This window comes from Gastrolobium bilobum, unplaced genomic scaffold (genome assembly GCF_033153095.1).
Source record: "Gastrolobium bilobum isolate Gb01-03AN ecotype WA unplaced genomic scaffold, APGP_CSIRO_Gbil_v1 utg19502, whole genome shotgun sequence".
NCBI lineage: Eukaryota > Viridiplantae > Streptophyta > Magnoliopsida > Fabales > Fabaceae > Gastrolobium > Gastrolobium bilobum.
The window spans coordinates 13,526-30,368 of record NW_026896796.1 but is presented as its reverse complement, the minus strand read 5'-3'; the positions used below and the strand labels follow the sequence as shown (position 1 = coordinate 30,368).

At 33.1% G+C, this 16,843-nt stretch overlaps 3 protein-coding genes across 4 annotated transcripts; 2 read left to right on the top strand and 1 right to left on the bottom strand.

Annotated features, from left to right (window-relative positions):
* Positions 1–1,869: 1,869 nt before the first annotated feature.
* LOC133302042 (uncharacterized) lies at positions 1,870–6,258 on the top strand. 2 transcript variants are annotated; one of them, XM_061501764.1, is made up of 4 exons: positions 1,870–1,962; positions 4,169–5,011; positions 5,088–5,293; positions 5,573–6,258. In XM_061501764.1, the coding sequence occupies exons 2-4, from the start codon at positions 4,919–4,921 to the stop codon at positions 5,862–5,864; spliced, it is 591 nt and encodes a 196-aa protein (XP_061357748.1). In that variant the 5' UTR covers positions 1,870–1,962; positions 4,169–4,918; the 3' UTR covers positions 5,865–6,258. The 2 variants fall into 2 exon arrangements, with proteins under 2 accessions (XP_061357748.1, XP_061357747.1); XM_061501763.1 differs by having other exon boundaries at positions 1,947–1,962; positions 2,940–5,011.
* Positions 6,259–9,923: 3,665 nt separating this feature from the next.
* Positions 9,924–10,205, bottom strand: LOC133302045 (non-specific lipid-transfer protein 2-like). Its single transcript, XM_061501768.1, has one exon. It carries the CDS (start codon positions 10,203–10,205, stop codon positions 9,924–9,926), a length of 282 nt encoding a protein of 93 aa, XP_061357752.1.
* A 3,281-nt stretch (positions 10,206–13,486) lies between these two features.
* On the top strand, positions 13,487–15,053 carry LOC133302034 (reticulon-like protein B14). Its single transcript, XM_061501754.1, has 5 exons — positions 13,487–13,574; positions 14,023–14,203; positions 14,468–14,597; positions 14,699–14,768; positions 14,884–15,053. Exons 1-5 carry the CDS (start codon positions 13,487–13,489, stop codon positions 15,051–15,053), a joined length of 639 nt encoding a protein of 212 aa, XP_061357738.1.
* The last annotated feature ends 1,790 nt before the right edge of the window (positions 15,054–16,843 follow it).

The window sequence follows — 16,843 nt, the reverse complement described above, 5'->3', positions numbered from 1 at the left end:
ATTGATTAAATTTATATCTTTTTTTTTCTTCAAGACATACTTACTCTATTTTATTTTATTTAAAATAAATAGTACAATATAGGCCGGCCTGTAGGCTTAGAGGCTCGACCTTTTGAAAGTGAACCTACGACCTTTTTATTAAACAGGCTTTTTTAAGGCCCGAGCCTGGCCTATTATACAAAATATACTAAGTTAGGTTTAGCCTGATGTAGGCCGAGCCGTAGGCCCCTGTAGGCCGACCCGACCCAGTTTCACCCTTAATTCTAAGGCTATGTAACGATATATGAAAATAGGAAAAGGTATAATTATCACAATTTTAGATTATTATTCTTATTATTTGTTTGGTTATTGGTGGATTAATTTGAAATCAAAGTTAAAAAAGAAAAAATAATTAACGACTGTTGATTTTGAATTAATATAACAATAACCGAACATATAGTAATAAGTCTAAAATGGTATAATCACTCCATGAAAATAATATCTCTCAGCGATATTTTGCCTGTTCTTTATAAGCGAATTAGCATTAACTGCGATTGATCTTTTAGAGATTGCAATTAAGAATACAAAAGAATATTTTGTTTCTTATTTTTATTATTTTGACATTAATTGGCTTTCACAGTTCCGGCAATTTTCTATACTCCATCTTCTCAAAGACATGAGAGGACCACTCTTAATTTCTGCAAATTTATTACACATACACATTTGACTTCAAATTAAATATCTCTCACATAACATAGCAGTCTAAATAAATATAAATTTAGATATACATAATACATATGTATTAAAATAAATTTAAACATATATCACATACTATATACATATGTATGTATAAACGTAACTATTGACATATATTGTGAATTTAGATAAATAGGGTTAGGGCCTTAGGGGTATGCGACTTGGCAAAACTCAACCCTCTCTTTTGTTTAGGTGATAGAGATGTCTAGCCAAAAACTAGTAGATTAATATAGGATCAAATATTTTCTCTTAGTATCTATAAATTAGATAGTTTGAGGTAGTAGATCACTGTACACAATTATAATGGCGTCAACCAATAGGGTGGTGTGTGTGCTCACAGTGACATTATATTAGTTAGAGAGAAATTATATCATACCTGTAAGTTTTACCTCATATTTGTAGAGTTTACCTATGAATGTAGGAGTATTGGGCCTTGTGGTCCACAAGCCCAATTGTACCATTACTTAGATGTCATGCGATTACCCTTTACCAAGCTTTTAGATACATGGACCTTACATAGGTCCATAACAGTTGCATCTAGCCCAATAGCTTGGGTTTCAGAGCTATTGGGGTGCATAATGTTTTTCCGGATCATATTAGCCGGGGTGATTTGCTTGCATAACTTGGATTACATATAGGGACGTAATATTTCAAAGTCCAGTTTTTAATCCTGTTTCAAGTTTGCTATACTTCAATTTATAATTTGATCTCGTCACATTTATAAACGGCTATATTTACTGCCCCCAACCTAATAACTCAAATAACCAAGTTACCCCGGCATTAGGTTGAGCCTTCTCATTCAATTTCGTGCTTGTTCGAGTTATATCCAATAGGTTGAATGTATTCCGGCTTCCTATTGCAATGCTATATTCCATTATCTCAGCTTGTTGACTCGAACTTACCTTAGGCATTCTTATCTCTTCCACATCATGGTTACTTATTTCCATGTGGCATTTTTTAAGTGGCGTGACGTGTGTTGTAAGCTGTCGTCCCTTATTTGCATTAAATGTAAGCTATCAGAACATCTCTCAATCATCTTGTCTTAGTATGATATTACAATTTTAAGCCTGCCTTTTCATTTCACGGGTTTCAATTGTTTTCTTTTCTTTATCTTGCTTCGCACTTTATTTTCTTCATTTTGCTGGTGTTTTCTGCATTTTAGAGTTCTTCATATCTTCGTCTCCTTCGCACGTCTCTTCACCCTGAGGACTTCATCTTTTTCATTAGGTATTTCTTGTATCATGGCACATTAGCTTTATTTCTTGCAATTTTAGTTCATGTAGAGATTTGCATGCTCTGATACCGTTTCTGAATTTCGAGCCTTAATGATAGAGTTTTTGAATGTTGATTTATGGCTTTTGGTTGTGCTTCGACCATGGATATTAATATTTGGGCCTTGCGTATGCTTTGTACTCGTATTTTATTTCCTGGGTGTGAAGGGCTATGAAATACAAACTGATTTAATCCCCTTCTAATTCCACCTTCCAAAACCATTTTATTATGAGTGAATGAAGTCCTAGTGGTAGGGGTAAACCAACCTTCCCTCGCGGTTTTTGTCGAAGTGATGAAATTGATGAGGAAAAAGAAAGGTTTATCCAGAGCCTCTCCCAGGTCCATAATATTGGTTCTTTGGTATTCCTAGGACGGAAGAAGATAAGCAGGTTGCAACGTTGAGGGAGTCTCAAAGTGGAGGGGGTAAGATGAAGTCCATACCTCTACCCCTGTCAAATTGGGTCAAGGCCGAGGTAGAGACCATAGTTCTGAAGTGGCAGGTCAGGACATTAGAACAATGTTTAAGAGTTCTTCGTCAAAGACGGTCGAACTATCATCTGGTTCTCTACTTGTGAACCCTATTTCAATATCCAGTCGACCTGAAACCTCCCGTCTTATTAAGCATCCATCAGCAGGGTTTAACACTTCTCTACCTGTTGTAAACACAAACCCTGCAAATCCGAACTCAGAGCCTTACTTTTACTACGTGTATTTGAGTTCTAAATTCATCGAACAAGGCCATGATTCCATGACCGACCTCGTTCTAGATAGTTGTCCACATCAAGGGGGCAATCAGGAACGAGGTTCTATCTTTGATAGGAGAAGCCCCCATGTTGATTTCTCGGATGATATGTCTAGCTCATCCGATGATGATTTCTTTAATTCAGGTATGTTATCCCTTGTTTTTTTATCTTCAAGCTTTTATGTTCTAGGTTTTCATGGAGTCGCCTTTTGCAAAATTGGAAGTTGAAGTTGCCCCTGTTGACTCAAGGCATCCATCCCCCAATGCCGAGTTAATAGCTAGCTATGCATGTGTTACTAAAGAAGTTTTGAGCATTAGATCCGACTTGAGCGTCGAGGATATAGTTGGGCTTCCGGTTGGTAATCCGGTTGGGTTTAATATTTTCCTTCTGCCGAAGACAAACCTGTTTGTTCCTGGAGAAATTCGGAGGAGACTCCTTTCTTTTTCTTCTACCGTGATTTAATAACTAAAGTTGGTATTCGGTTTTGTTTCTCCGAATTTTAAGTTCAACTATTAAGCCACGTCTCGCTCCTTCTCATTTCATTCCAATGGTTCGGCATACATAAACCTTTGAAAAGCTCTCGTCAAAGGTGTAAGAGTTGTTTTGAACAATGGATCTAATGGTAACCCTGGCTGATATGCCGGCTTTAATATGCAATAAACTTGATTTGTTTGGGGTCTTTGAGTCCCTTTTCGTATTGTACTAAATATCGCTAGGATTGTTTCTCATTTTTTTTTCTTTTTTCCTTTAATTTTCAGCATTATTACTGAATCTTTATTTTTGATTGACTTACTCTTGAATTTCATATTTTTCTGAAATTCTAGCCCGGGTTATGATATACCGCGGCATCATTATTTCAGATTTAGCTTTTTTTATTTTATTTTGCAACATAAGAAAGACCTGGCCAAGGTCATAGGGTATGTTCCGATCACTTGGTATTTCTGACAGTTGAACAATATGGCGCGGTTGTGGACAAATATAAAGAGGTTGAATTATTTTTTATGAAGAGAGACGGACGCCGGGTGAATTTTACGTATGAAAACATCTATTCTCATTCCGCTGGCGGCTGGCTACAGGGTCTATGATAAATTTTGATAACGAAGATAGTGAATTTGAGTTTATGATTGCTTTCAAATTACTTCGAATTTTTTTTTACACGAACTCTTTTTCAATGCTTCACAACTGTCTCCTATGGGATATGGTAAAAAGAGGTACAAGTTTTTCCATTATGGGAACTGATAAGGAAATATAATTAGAATTTTATATGTTTTGACTTGGATAAGATTCATTTATTAAACTTTATGTAATTTTTTTTACGTTTAATTATAATTGCTTGCCTACTAATTTTGTTATCTTTTCCTTCATTGCATGGTTGAAAAAAAAAAAATCTTGCAAAAACGGGGTAACCTTCAATCTAGCAAGTGAAGGAGGGAGCAGGATAGCGGTGCTACGAAAAGACAACCCGAGTTCCAGCTATTTGTTTCGACTGATTAACGATCGTAGTAAGTAAATGGGTCCCACCACAAATCACTTGTGGTCCCAGCACCATCGTTTTGGTCACAACTCCACTCTGTCAGCCACCAAATCATTAAATGATATGTCGTTTTGATGCGAGTCTACGCTGCATTATAGTCAAACTCATATATCTTCCGTGCACTTCCACCCACTGTATCCGATCCCATCATTTCTTTTTATACAATACAAATACCTCAGAGAGCAAAACAAATTTTTGCACTGGCGTCCACAAACGCGAATCCCTAATTCGACTCTAGGGCAGGTGCTGACTGCTGCCTAAAGAAAACATTTTTTAATTTCTCGTTTGGTATATTTTTATTGGGTTATTTTATTTTATTTTATTCTATTCCTTATTTTTAACATTTGTAAAGTTAATGATGAAAATAAGATAAATATTATTCACATGAAGCGAAGCATGAAATGGATGAGTAACAAGTGAAGAATAAAAAAGGGAAAGCTAATACGGGGAAAAGGTGGGGTTTGGAAGTAGAAAAAATAAAATAAAATAAAAAGAAGGAAAGGAAGAGAAGGGGGGTAGTATTATAATGAAAGGACGAAGCTAAAGATATGAAGATAAATTAAGGAGAGCAGAAAAAAGGGAGTGAAGTGAGTGAGGAAGAAAGAAGAGGGAATCGAAATTGAATATTGAAATCATGGCAGTTTCTGTAACTATTTTAGTCCTCATCATCTCTCTGCATCTCATAGCTTTCGTCTTCGCCGTTGGCGCCGAACGACGTCGTAGTGCGGTAACCCTCTCTTTCTTTCTCTCTCTTCTTCTTTTCTTCAATTGAGCTCTTAAATCTGTTTCCTTTTCTTTTTCAGGCCAAAGTGGTCCCCGATGAGTACGACGACCGAACTTTCTGCGTTTACACCACCGATGCCTCCACCGTTTACGGCTTAGCCGCCTTCGCCCTCTTGCTCCTCAGCCACGCCGTCCTTAACGCCGTCACCAGATGCCTTTGCTGCGGCAAAGGCCTTGTCTCCGGTTGGTCCACCACTTGCGCCGTCATCTTCTTCATTCTCTCATGGTAACGCTTCACTCTTCTTTTTCCAATTATCACATCATGTAATTTCAGCTTTAAAACCCTATTAATTTGTCTTTTATTCATTATTATTTTGTTTAAATTAGGGGGAAAGAAAGTTCCTAGTAGTTGAAAAAGCACTTTTTTGAGCCATAGATTAGTAATGAATTGATTATGGACTCTGCAGTTAAAGATGAAAAATTGAATTGAAATAGTTGTTATATTGGATAAAAAGGGGTGAAGGAATTTGAATTTTATTATTGATTATTATTACTGTGAAATCAGGGTTAGTTTTTTGGGAGCAGAGGTATGCTTGGTAGCAGGGTCTGCGAGGAACGCATACCACACCAAGTACCGAGGGTATTTTGGGGCGGATGACTTGTCTTGTGCCACCCTCCGCAAAGGTGTATTTGCTGCTGGGGCTGCCTTGACTCTGTTTTCCATGTTGGTCTCCATTTTGTACTATTGGGCACATTCTAGAGCTGACACTGGCTTCTGGGAGAAGCACCGCAATGAAGGTCTCGGATTGGCCACACACCACCACCACCAACAAGGTGCTGAGTCTGACAAGGCCTGAAAATTCATTGGTTTGAACAGACCGGGCTAATTTACACAATTTTGGTGGTTTCTTTTTTTGGTTGGATAAGGGATGTGGGGGGTTAAGGAAGATGAACAATGTTTTCAAAACCTTGTTCATGTATTAATGGGAGAATATATATAATATTTATGCTATGGGAGGAGAATGCTGCAAACGATATAGATAGATGGTAGTAGTATGGTGCTGGTGGTTTGTTCAGTATGTTCCCTACCAATTTCTAGTTTTAGTGTTTTAAACCTTGTTCTTTGAACATCTGGCCTCCTCCCACTATTTGCTTTTAGTGTCTGAGTTGCTTGCGTTTTTGTAATATAAAACTTGCATAGTAAACTTAACCTGAGTAAAAGCCCTTCTACTCGAGGTTCAACAAAAAGAATACCTTATTATCTAGTCTCTTTCTGCGAATATATATATATATATGCCCTTTTGTTTGTATCCCTATTTTTGTGCGCACTGTTCATTATCTTTTTGTGTGACTCCCCTTCCCTCTTTTGATATTTGAATTTGGCGTTAATTGTCTCCAATCTAATAGCTGGGATGAAATATGATTTGTCGGAGCCAAAAACTGAACGTCTAGACATTTTGGTATATTTAAATCCAATATGTTTTTTGTGGATCAACATCTCGAACTTCATCCAATTTGCTATTTAAAATTAGGGGTGGCAATTTGGGTTGACCCGCCCCGCCCCGCCACCAACCCGCAAAAAATGGGGCGGGTTGACCCGCCAAAAAAATGGGTTGTCGATGAACCCACCCTGTTTTATGGTGGGTTGGCGAGTTGGCGGGTCAACCCACCAACCCGCCAATTAAAAAAAAATTAATTAAAATTCAAAAATAAATTATATTTTATGAATTTTTTTAATATTATTTTATTTTATTTCACAATTCTCTATATTTTTTTTAGTCTCAATCTTAAATGTATACTAATATTTGTCAAACATTCTTTAGGAATTTATAAATATATAACATTTGTCATAAATAAAATTGTTATTCTTTATTTTTTCTAGAAAGTACTCAGATAAAAAAAAATTTGAATATCACAACAATTTAAGTACTAATGAAATATTACCTAATTGTAAAAAAATAATAAAAAAATTTAAAACCCGGCGGGTCAACCCGCCCCGCAGCGAGTTGAACCCGTTTTGACCCACTTCTAGGCGGGGCGGGTTGAGGTGGGTTGGTGGGTTAAAAATCTCAACCCAACCCGTCCCGTTTTGGCGGGTTGGCGGGTTGGCCCGCCGGGCTCAACCCATATTGCCACCCTTATTTAAAATGATGGTAGAGAGATTAAATAAAAGAAGGGATGAGACTAGATTAGGGTAGATTTATAGATTGCTCGGTTGGGTATTGTAAAAGCTCTATTTAACATTTTACATGTATTTTTTAACACTTAAGTATTTAATTTCTTTATTAAATAAAAAGGGCATAAAATTTGAATTTTATGGGTCTGTTTGATTATGTTCTGTTCTTAAAATTATTTTGTAGAATAATTAATGAATTTTTTTTTTGTTTTGAAAGTAAAAATCAAAACATTAAACAAAAATAACTTAGATATGTTTTCTAAATTTAATTCTAAAAATAAAAAAACAATTGTAATTTTTATAACTATTTTTATAAAATAAGTTTTATCAATTTTTTTTTTAATTTAGAAAATTAAAAAACTGTTTTTGAAAACAATATTCAAACAAATATTTCTCCAATTTTTATTCCATTGTCTCTTTTTTTTTTTTTATCCTTTTCTTTTCACCTCAAACTAGACAAATCCTAGAAAAATGAAAGAGAATAAATTTTCAGCAATGACAATCGATCTTCAATTTTCTACAGTCATGATATTTTATTACAGGTTTTTTTTTCTAAAGTTACTTTAGATAACTTTATCTAATGTTCACCGAAACGATATCGTTTTGGGGCGGAATTCATGGTGTATTTGTAATTTTAATTTATTTCAAGGTTATAATAGTTTTTCTCATTCTAATTTTTTGATTTTTTAATCTCAAAACGACGTCGTTTTAGTGAACATTAGACAAAGTTGTCTAAAGTAACATTAGAAACTTTTTTTCCTTTTATTACATATTGTTATTGTTATCACCACCATTATTTTATTTTAGAGTTTAATATTTTTTATGTTGTAGGAGACAAAATTTTATCTCTTGTGGGACCTATATAAGGAGAAAAGAGAAAACGAAAAAATATGGGTCTCATATATTTTATGTGTATAGGAGATAAATTTATCTCCTATAATATTTGAAGCAATAAACCCTTTGTTTTGTTGTTTTTTGTCAATAAAAAAGGCATGGCTGATTATAAAAATAATAATTATATTTCGACCTTACTTACTCGAGAGATCATGTTATAGAAGATTAGTATCTCATGTTATAGACACATAGCATGTGGGACCCATTCATTTTAAATAAAAGTAATTGATCCAAATTTATTATTCTTGGGTTTTTATTTATTTATTTAAATTTATCCTCCAACCACTAAGGGTGTAAATTGGTCAAACGACTTGTTATGGACCCAAGGTTTGACTTACTTTAAGTTTGGTTTGGTCTGTTTAAAAAATAGAACAGACTCAATCTTAAAAAAAAAAAACATGTTTAGCAAACAAGCTCAAGCCTAATTTCACGAGGCTTGGCATGAAAGCCCGTGAGCTGGCTTGATATTTCATGAGTTGGATCAATGTTTAAGAAGAAATTGCGGACTCATTATTCGATCATGAAGTCTCGGCATTAATGTATCTTGAATTGGTTCCAAACTAACTCATGAATCGAATCTCTAATGGAATAATTGAATGTATTAAATGTTATTTTTTTGTTCCGGTTAGATAACATGAAAGATGTAATTATATGGGGGTTGAGTGGGTTCTATGACTGTTTTTTCTCTAACGAAAGAATACAAAATTTGATGCATTTATAGTCTCATCATTTGGACGTATATGAGTTTGAAAAAATACTTTTTATAATTATAAATGAGTCAAGTCAAACTCAAGTTAAGCATTTAATTTTTCATAAACAAGTTAAGTCAAGCTTATAATTCAGCTTGTACCAGGCTAATAGACCAAGCTAAGCGCAAAATATTTTTCATAAGTTTGATTCGGTCCAGCTCATTTACACCCCTAGCAAGCACATAGATGGAGTGCAAATAAGAAGAACATTCAGGTTTTAAAAATAGTTTTTTATTTTCAGAATTAAAAAAAACAAAAAAGTCCGTTTGACAAGGGTTGTTTTACAAAAAAAAAATTTAAAAATTGTAACTGTTTTTTATTTTGATTTTAGAATCAAATTTAAAGAGTATATCTAACCTATTTTTGCTTTATGTTTTGACTTTTAACCTTTAAAGCAAAAAAAATACAAAAAATACTTGTTTTAATAACTATTCTACAAAATAGTTTTAAGAAGAAGAAAAAAATCTAAACACGATCAAACAGACCTTAATCACTCATCCTTAATTCCTTGCTCATTTTCCCATTTCTATGGCCATTAATTCAAATACAAAAACACTAGTTGATTACACACCTTTCACCTTTTCAGATGCATACGTTGTACAGCATTCTAAATTCAATTCATTTAAATATATTTTCTTGGGGGTTTCAATTCCTTTAAATTTTAATCATATCAACTATGTGCACTTTTTTTTTTTTTTCTGTACTAAATAGATTTAACAGAAGAACGACTCGGTAGGGAATGATTGTCCCATAACTAGTTACGTAAAGGGATTTAATTATAATTTAATCTGACAGAAAAAAAGTCATGAGAAGTGAGGAGAGATTATTTGGTCAATGAAGCAAGTAAAAGCCCGAGTGTTGATAATCAGAAAACTACATTCATTAATAGATAGCTGATACAAGATCAAATACTCCAACAACTGACAAGCACCACACAATTAATGTTGTAGCACGACCACACCAAACAGAGGAACTGTCCCACTTGATGCCAAACAAAACAGAGTACATTACATAGAAAAAACATATAAGATGCTCCCATAAATTAACCTTATAGGTTGGTTGGAAGTGAAGAACAGATAAGAAGAATAATCAAAAGTCTAGCAAGTGGGGAATGGGGAGCCACAGGTGTCAGCAACCTTCCTGGCATTGGGAGAGTTAACAAGCTTCTTGAGGTTAGGATCTTTCAAATACTGACAAAGGCAAGGCCTCTGTTCCTTCAGTTTAGTGCAGCAAACACTTGTGGGAGGGTTTGACGAGGTGATGGCGCTGGCACATGCACTCAGTTGCAACGCGTTACATGTCACTGCCATTGACAACTCTGTCTGAGCAACAAGCAGCAGAGTAACCATAATGCACAATGTTGCATATGAAATCTTCATTTTCAAAGAGAAAATAGATAATTTAATTAAGGGGTTATTGATTATTGGTGACACACTGGGATGGATGCTTTCATCACTATTTATAGTGAAAGCCTTACCTTAGGACAAGGTTGGTGACTACTATAAAAGCCAACCATCAATGGTCAAGTGTTTTATATTACTAACTGCTAAAGTTGGCGCCCCCTATTTATCATCATGAATTTGCGGATGACTCCCTTTGCTTTATTGTGTAGTCATTGCTCATAGATTGGAGTCATTAAGGCTATAAGGTCATGCATGCTACGGGGTTATAGCCTTATAGTTATAGGTTTGGCACCATCATTATTCATTACAAAGGAAGATGTATCGATAATAACTTACAAGTTATATAATTAAAAAGTCATAACTCCGTAGCTCAGTTGGCAGCTGAGCTTCCAAGAGATTGTTTGGTGCAGGGATCAAACCCCACTGTCACTGTTACAATGAGGGGCTAGCCCAAAAGCTTAGTGCACCCACTGTTACAATGAGGGGACTAAAACGGGCCGTACCCCGAGGGCATATGATGCCCGGAGAAGATTGAATGAGGATACCTCCTGTCAATGTACCAAAAAAAAAAAGTCATATTTTTTTGTGTTATTATTACACTTAAATAATTTAACAAATTATTATATTAATTTAATAACATAAACTGTTTTACTAATTTTTTTTTTTAAAATAAACCATATGTATCCTTCATGGGAGGTAATCCCAAGATTTAAGCAGAATCAAGTATGTACCATTTAAACCAACTCCATTCGATGTTCTAGCTTTCTTAGATGAAATATTACACACTTTGTAATACGTAATTCAACGCACTTTCCCCCCTCTATAGATGGTCATAATTAAAAATATATATTTTATAATTAATTAATCACTTAGCTATACTAACAAGTATTAACAAATATGTGTGATTTTTTAAGCATTTCTTTTTTATTATTATTATTGGGGATGGAGGAGGAGGGTGGTGTTTAATTTTGTGTGGATTATTTATCCGTAGATCAAAGAGATGTTAATGAATTTTGTTCAATCCCATTAGTTCACGTGTGTTTAGTTTAGGCATTAAGTAACGGATAAGTGTTAAGGGAATTACAATATAAAATCATTAACAATGAGAGTCTAATTTTAGAAACATTATTATTTTTTAAAAGTCACAAGGTTTTTTAGTACATGCAGCGACTTAAAATTTTACAAGAAAATAAGGGTTTTATTAAAAGTTTAAAAATAAGTGCATGTTTGTGATATTTTGGTTGTCTTGGACTATAATTGTTTTATATGAAATGTAGATTTTTTTAAGATAAATCAATAAACATCAAATTAACTAAGAAATTAGGAGGCACCTAATACCACAGAAAGCAAACAACATGATTTAAGCCACCAAACAAACACTATGATAGCCTGACTCCTAATCAAAGGTAAGGCATGAGACGTGGGTTCAAACTTTCTCCTTGCTCTAGTCAATATCTTAAAAGTCAATTTGATATATACAATTATTATTTAGTGTCAAATCTGTCCACGCATTTTTTCTTTTTTCCTTTTTTCCCGTCACTACGAATATCAATTTTACTTATATATACAATTCATCCTTATATATAATGTTTTTCCTAACTAATAATGATTGAGTTACATTTGATTTTGATAAAGAATTTTGAGACTCCCAAACGGGCCGTACTCTGAGGGTATGGTGCCCGGAGAAGGTTGAATGGAGATACCTCCTGACAATGTACCCAAAAAAAAAAAAAAAAATTTGAGACTCTAAAAAGTAGCGTTTTTCAAAATCAACCACGTTAATAAATGTCTAGTTTTTGTTGGGAATAATTTCTTACGTTGCATTACTTTTTAAACTTTTCACGAAACATTCTGTAGCATGTCACGCTGAAGGCCGAATGACTTTCGGCGATGTGAACTGTCCAACATGATGGATAGTCAAAATTTGTGTTTCTTTATGATTTACGTTCACTGTTTTGTCCAAGAATAAAGGACAAAAGCAAAAAAGTGAAAATTTGAGAATAAATTCTATTTGAATACTATTTTTAAAAATGAGTTTTTTGAATACTATTTTTAAAAATGAGTTTTTTATTTTCAAGAAAAAAAATTCGTTTGATAAAATTTGTTATGTAAAAAAAAAAATTAATATTATAACTGTATTTTTTTAAAATCAAATTTAAAGAATATGTTCGAATTATTTTTATTTTATATTTTGACTTTTAACTTTTAAAATAAAAAAAATACATAAAACACATATTTTTATAACCGTTCTAAAAAATAATTTTAAGAAAAAAAAAAGCCAGACCATATGTTTGACCTGTTTTTCTTTATGATTAATAACATGCACATAAATAAATCTTTCATTATCATATGAGATACTCCAAACTTAACCACCTAATTTTTCAATTTAGATATAGTGTGAAATTTACTTATTGTGATAAATTATTACTTGGCTCATTGATAATAATTTACCTGTGATGGGCTCCTCTTAAGATTGAATTTTTTTCTTAAAACTAAACAATATTCTATAATGGCTATGTGATACAAAAGTTAAATTATTAATATTTTTCTAATGAAAAAGGTAAAGTATTAATTTTAATTTATATTAAATAGGTATTATAAAATAGAAGAATAAATCATGAAATATAATAAAATTAAGGGATCATATAAAAACTCTAACTTATTTTTAATATATAATCTTAATATTATATGATATTTTCTACGTATTTTTTTTTTTAGCCTAATTCAAATCCACAATTATAACATCTCATAATTATATCCTAAATTACAATTCAATCCCATTATTACATGGAACATCGTGACAATTCATCATGGAGCAATTTAAATAAAGTATATCCAATTTTTTTATATGAATTCTCCCCGGTCACTTGTTTTGTGACCGAGTTGAATGATAGTGAGACATATATAATAGTTCAATATGGAAGTATAAAACAAAGAATGTAGAGTACCCCTTAAATACAAGAAAACACTATTCGGGATAGGTGAGGGTAAACGGGAGACACTAACAAGGTATCTTAATTAATCATGTGTGGGCACGAGGAAATAAAACTTGAAGGCCATGCCAAAGCCATACCTTTCGTCCATGCAACGAGATAATTAATTTCTTGGTCACAAAGCTTAGAACCATAAAATCTTCTGTACATTGCATATAGATAGGCCTCACGGCGCATGAATCACAAACAGTGCTAGGAACTTGGTTCAGGGGAATCAACAAACACTACAAAGACAATTTCAATTCAATCATTCAATTTGTAGCCATGCCAACCCGTTCCCATGAACCTGCACAGAGGCCAGGTTTGTTTGGCCGTCAAAGACCACTTCACGCACTCCTTGGCGAAGGAAAGCGTAAGATAATTTACAAGTTCACCATTTTTTGCATTAATTAATAAGCCTTCATGTTTCTAAATTCTAATTGTCATGTTAAATATATAGAGGATCTTATAATTTAATGTCACGTACTCAAATATTCCTCCCTTAAATTTCTAAATACTCATAATAGGATTGATCATGCATCAAATTCATCCTCAATTTTTACCCCAAAAAATCTTCATCATTACATACGTTAAGTCCAAAAAAAAAAAAGTTCATAATTGGGGAGATGCCAAGGTTAGAATTATAACTTCAAACCGTTTCGTAGCATGTTTTGTAGAAGGCTTCTCTCCTATAGCTTTTTAAGTTTTATCCAAAACATTTGGTGCATTTTTGTTCATATTCCAATGACCAAAAGCGAAAACAACCTTTTTTTTCTTCTAAAGTTGTTCTTTTTTGTGATATGATTTATCTGATTTTGCAGTTGCCGATATATTGCTATGGAAAGACAAGATGTTATCGGGAGGAATTGTAGCTGGTTTCTCCATCGTTTGGTTTCTCTTCGAAGTGGTTGAATATAATTTTGTTACTCTACTCTGTCACATTCTCATGGCCCTCATGCTCATCCTCTTTGTTTGGTATAATGCAGCAGGACTAATCACTTGGTAATGTAACTTTAAACTTGTATAAATTAATTGTGCACTCCTTATTTTAAAGGAGATGGTTATATTTATAAACTTTTTGTTTACAAATTCTTACAAACTACACCATGTACTCTCAAGAGAATACTAGATTACACTATGTTCTCCTGGGAGTACATACTGTAATTTGCAAAAATTTGTAAAAAAAGTTTATAAACGGATCCTTCCCATATTTTAAAAGCTTTCTTTTATAATCTGTGGAGTAAATATTAATCAGTTGCATTGCAGGAGACTTCCTGATATATATGATTTTGAGATCCCGGAATCCACCTTTAGATACTTCTATAACAAGCTCAACTTTTTGTTGAGGAGATTTTATGACATTTCAACTGGGAAAGACCTTACACACTTCTTTGTGGTATAGTGAAACTATTTTCAATTACACCAACTTCTCCTATATATCAGACCATTTTCTTAATTAATTTGTTAGTTAATTAACATCAAGTGATTGAATTTCAGACAATCGCCGGTCTCTGGGTCATGTCAACTATTGGGAATTTTTTCTCCGCTTTAAATCTTCTATATATCAGTGAGATCCCAAACAAATTCACTTTATCATGGCATAGTTATCAATTTTTCCTAATTGAGGTTTTTCTTAATTGTTGATCTGCTATATATATATATATATATATATTCTTCTACAGTGTTTCTCTGCCTGGTGACTCTTCCCATTATGTATGAGCGGTATGAATCTGAGGTGGATTATCTAGCAAGCAAAGGAAACCAAGACGTGAAGAGATTGTTCAAGACATTGGATTCTAAAGTTCTTAACAAGATTCCAAGGGGACCGGTGAAAGAAAGGAAGTACAAATGAAGTTTAGATCTTCCATGCATCAAATAAATTATAAGTTGTACTAAGTTTAGTTTGCCTTTGTAATAAGTTTGCTCCAAAAGTAGATCTGTTGGCCTGCCTTAAGTATGTAAAAGTAAACAACGCTTGTAAAATCTAAATTGAGTTTGATAAAGAGTTTGCAACAACATATTTCTCTGAAATATTTAGGATGATGGAATAATTGAATCTTCATATATATTATCTTAAAATATTTCAAAAACATTGTAATTTCTTTGGATAAGTTTCTGAGTTATTAAAGGGTATGTTAAAACTAAAACAATCTCACAATTTATACTTAAACATGATAATAAATGTCACTACTTATCTCTCAATCAAAATCACTTCAATTGGCACATCATAAATGTTCACCATTAAAAAGGATGTGACGGGTAGGTTGGTACCTAACAAAACAGGGTTAATGAACTTATTCAATGGAGGAAAGATACTCAAACTAAAGAAACGACGTTAATTTAATTTCTGGGTACCTATTCTTCAACTACAAACATGATGTTAAATCTCACTCACTTAGGCAGGTGCGAGTAAGAATATTTGTTTGATATTTTTTAGTACTATGTTTTGAAAAAATTTAAAACTTTAATCCTGTAGTCGTTTCGAACTCGGATTAATTTATAAAAAACATATGAGATTATCGGAGACTCTAAAAAAAAAAAATGGTGATAAATCTCACTACTTATCTCTCAATCAAAATCCCATGAATTTCAAGCTACACTGATCTCATGGGTTGATGTGGCATTTAATTGTTTTGAATGAAGAAGAAAACAATCAACCATAGATGGTGAAATTACTGAAACTTGGAAACAATTGCCGTTGTTAAGAATGGACAATGTTTCAAGTAAATTGATAGCATGTATAATATAGAAATTAAGAATACACCAGAGCAACAGTCGCGGTTAGCATAGGATTATTATTAATTGGTGAATGGAAACTAAACAGGAGTTTTGATGTGACTCATTGATCCGTGAAATTGATAAATGTATTTAATTAATCTCTTACCTAGATTTTTTATTTATTTATTTCTTCATTAAATAGGTATCGAATCACTAAGACCTTAATTACCTGAATACTAAGCTTCAGTTAACATTGGAATCAAGATTCAATCCATCGTATTGAGAAAATAACAAAAACCATAAACTTTGTATGACGACACGAGACTAATGATCACATGTCACTAGTTTTGTGCACCAGGTTTTTTTTCTTTCTTTAAATGTAGAATTACTTTAACTTCGATTTTATATAAACTAGAGAATCATGAGTTGTGGCCAATGGTTTTTGCTGCGCAATACACCTTTATTTTCTTTTCCTTTTGACATTTCTCTTAAAAATAAAGGGATTAATGTTTCTCATGTTGTAGGAAATAAATTTATCTCTTCTTACACACACATAAAAATATTTGGGTCTCATATTTTTTCTTTCCCTCTCTTCCCTTCACATAGACTCACATGAACTCCACATACTTTTATGTGTGTACAAGAGATAAATTTATCTTGTACAACATAAAAAATATTAAACTCAAAAAAAAGAGTAAGAAAAACTTGAGAGGCCCTTTATGAATGGCTCAGTGTTGTTTATACAATTTTGAGCTGAAATCTTTAGAAGCCCATCCAACAACTTACATATATGAAAACTCTTTTTATTTTTTATTTTTATACAATAGTGGAAATTGAACACACAACTTAAAATAAACTATTCAAATCACTCATCATTAAACCAATCTCAATGACTTATATATATGAAAACTCTAATTCTTTTTT

Excerpts from the sequence above, each read along its gene's own strand:
- LOC133302042 (XM_061501764.1), top strand. The coding sequence starts at position 4,919 with ATGGCAGTTTCTGTAACTATTTTAGTCCTCATCATCTCTCTGCATCTC. Across the intron at positions 5,012-5,087 it reads CCGAACGACGTCGTAGTGCG|GCCAAAGTGGTCCCCGATGA; the intron begins GTAACCCTCTCT and ends TTTCTTTTTCAG. Across the intron at positions 5,294-5,572 it reads ATCTTCTTCATTCTCTCATG|GGTTAGTTTTTTGGGAGCAG; the intron begins GTAACGCTTCAC and ends CTGTGAAATCAG.
- LOC133302045 (XM_061501768.1), bottom strand. The coding sequence starts at position 10,205 with ATGAAGATTTCATATGCAACATTGTGCATTATGGTTACTCTGCTGCTT.
- LOC133302034 (XM_061501754.1), top strand. The coding sequence starts at position 13,487 with ATGCCAACCCGTTCCCATGAACCTGCACAGAGGCCAGGTTTGTTTGGC. Across the intron at positions 14,204-14,467 it reads GCAGCAGGACTAATCACTTG|GAGACTTCCTGATATATATG; the intron begins GTAATGTAACTT and ends GTTGCATTGCAG. Across the intron at positions 14,769-14,883 it reads TTTAAATCTTCTATATATCA|TGTTTCTCTGCCTGGTGACT; the intron begins GTGAGATCCCAA and ends ATTCTTCTACAG.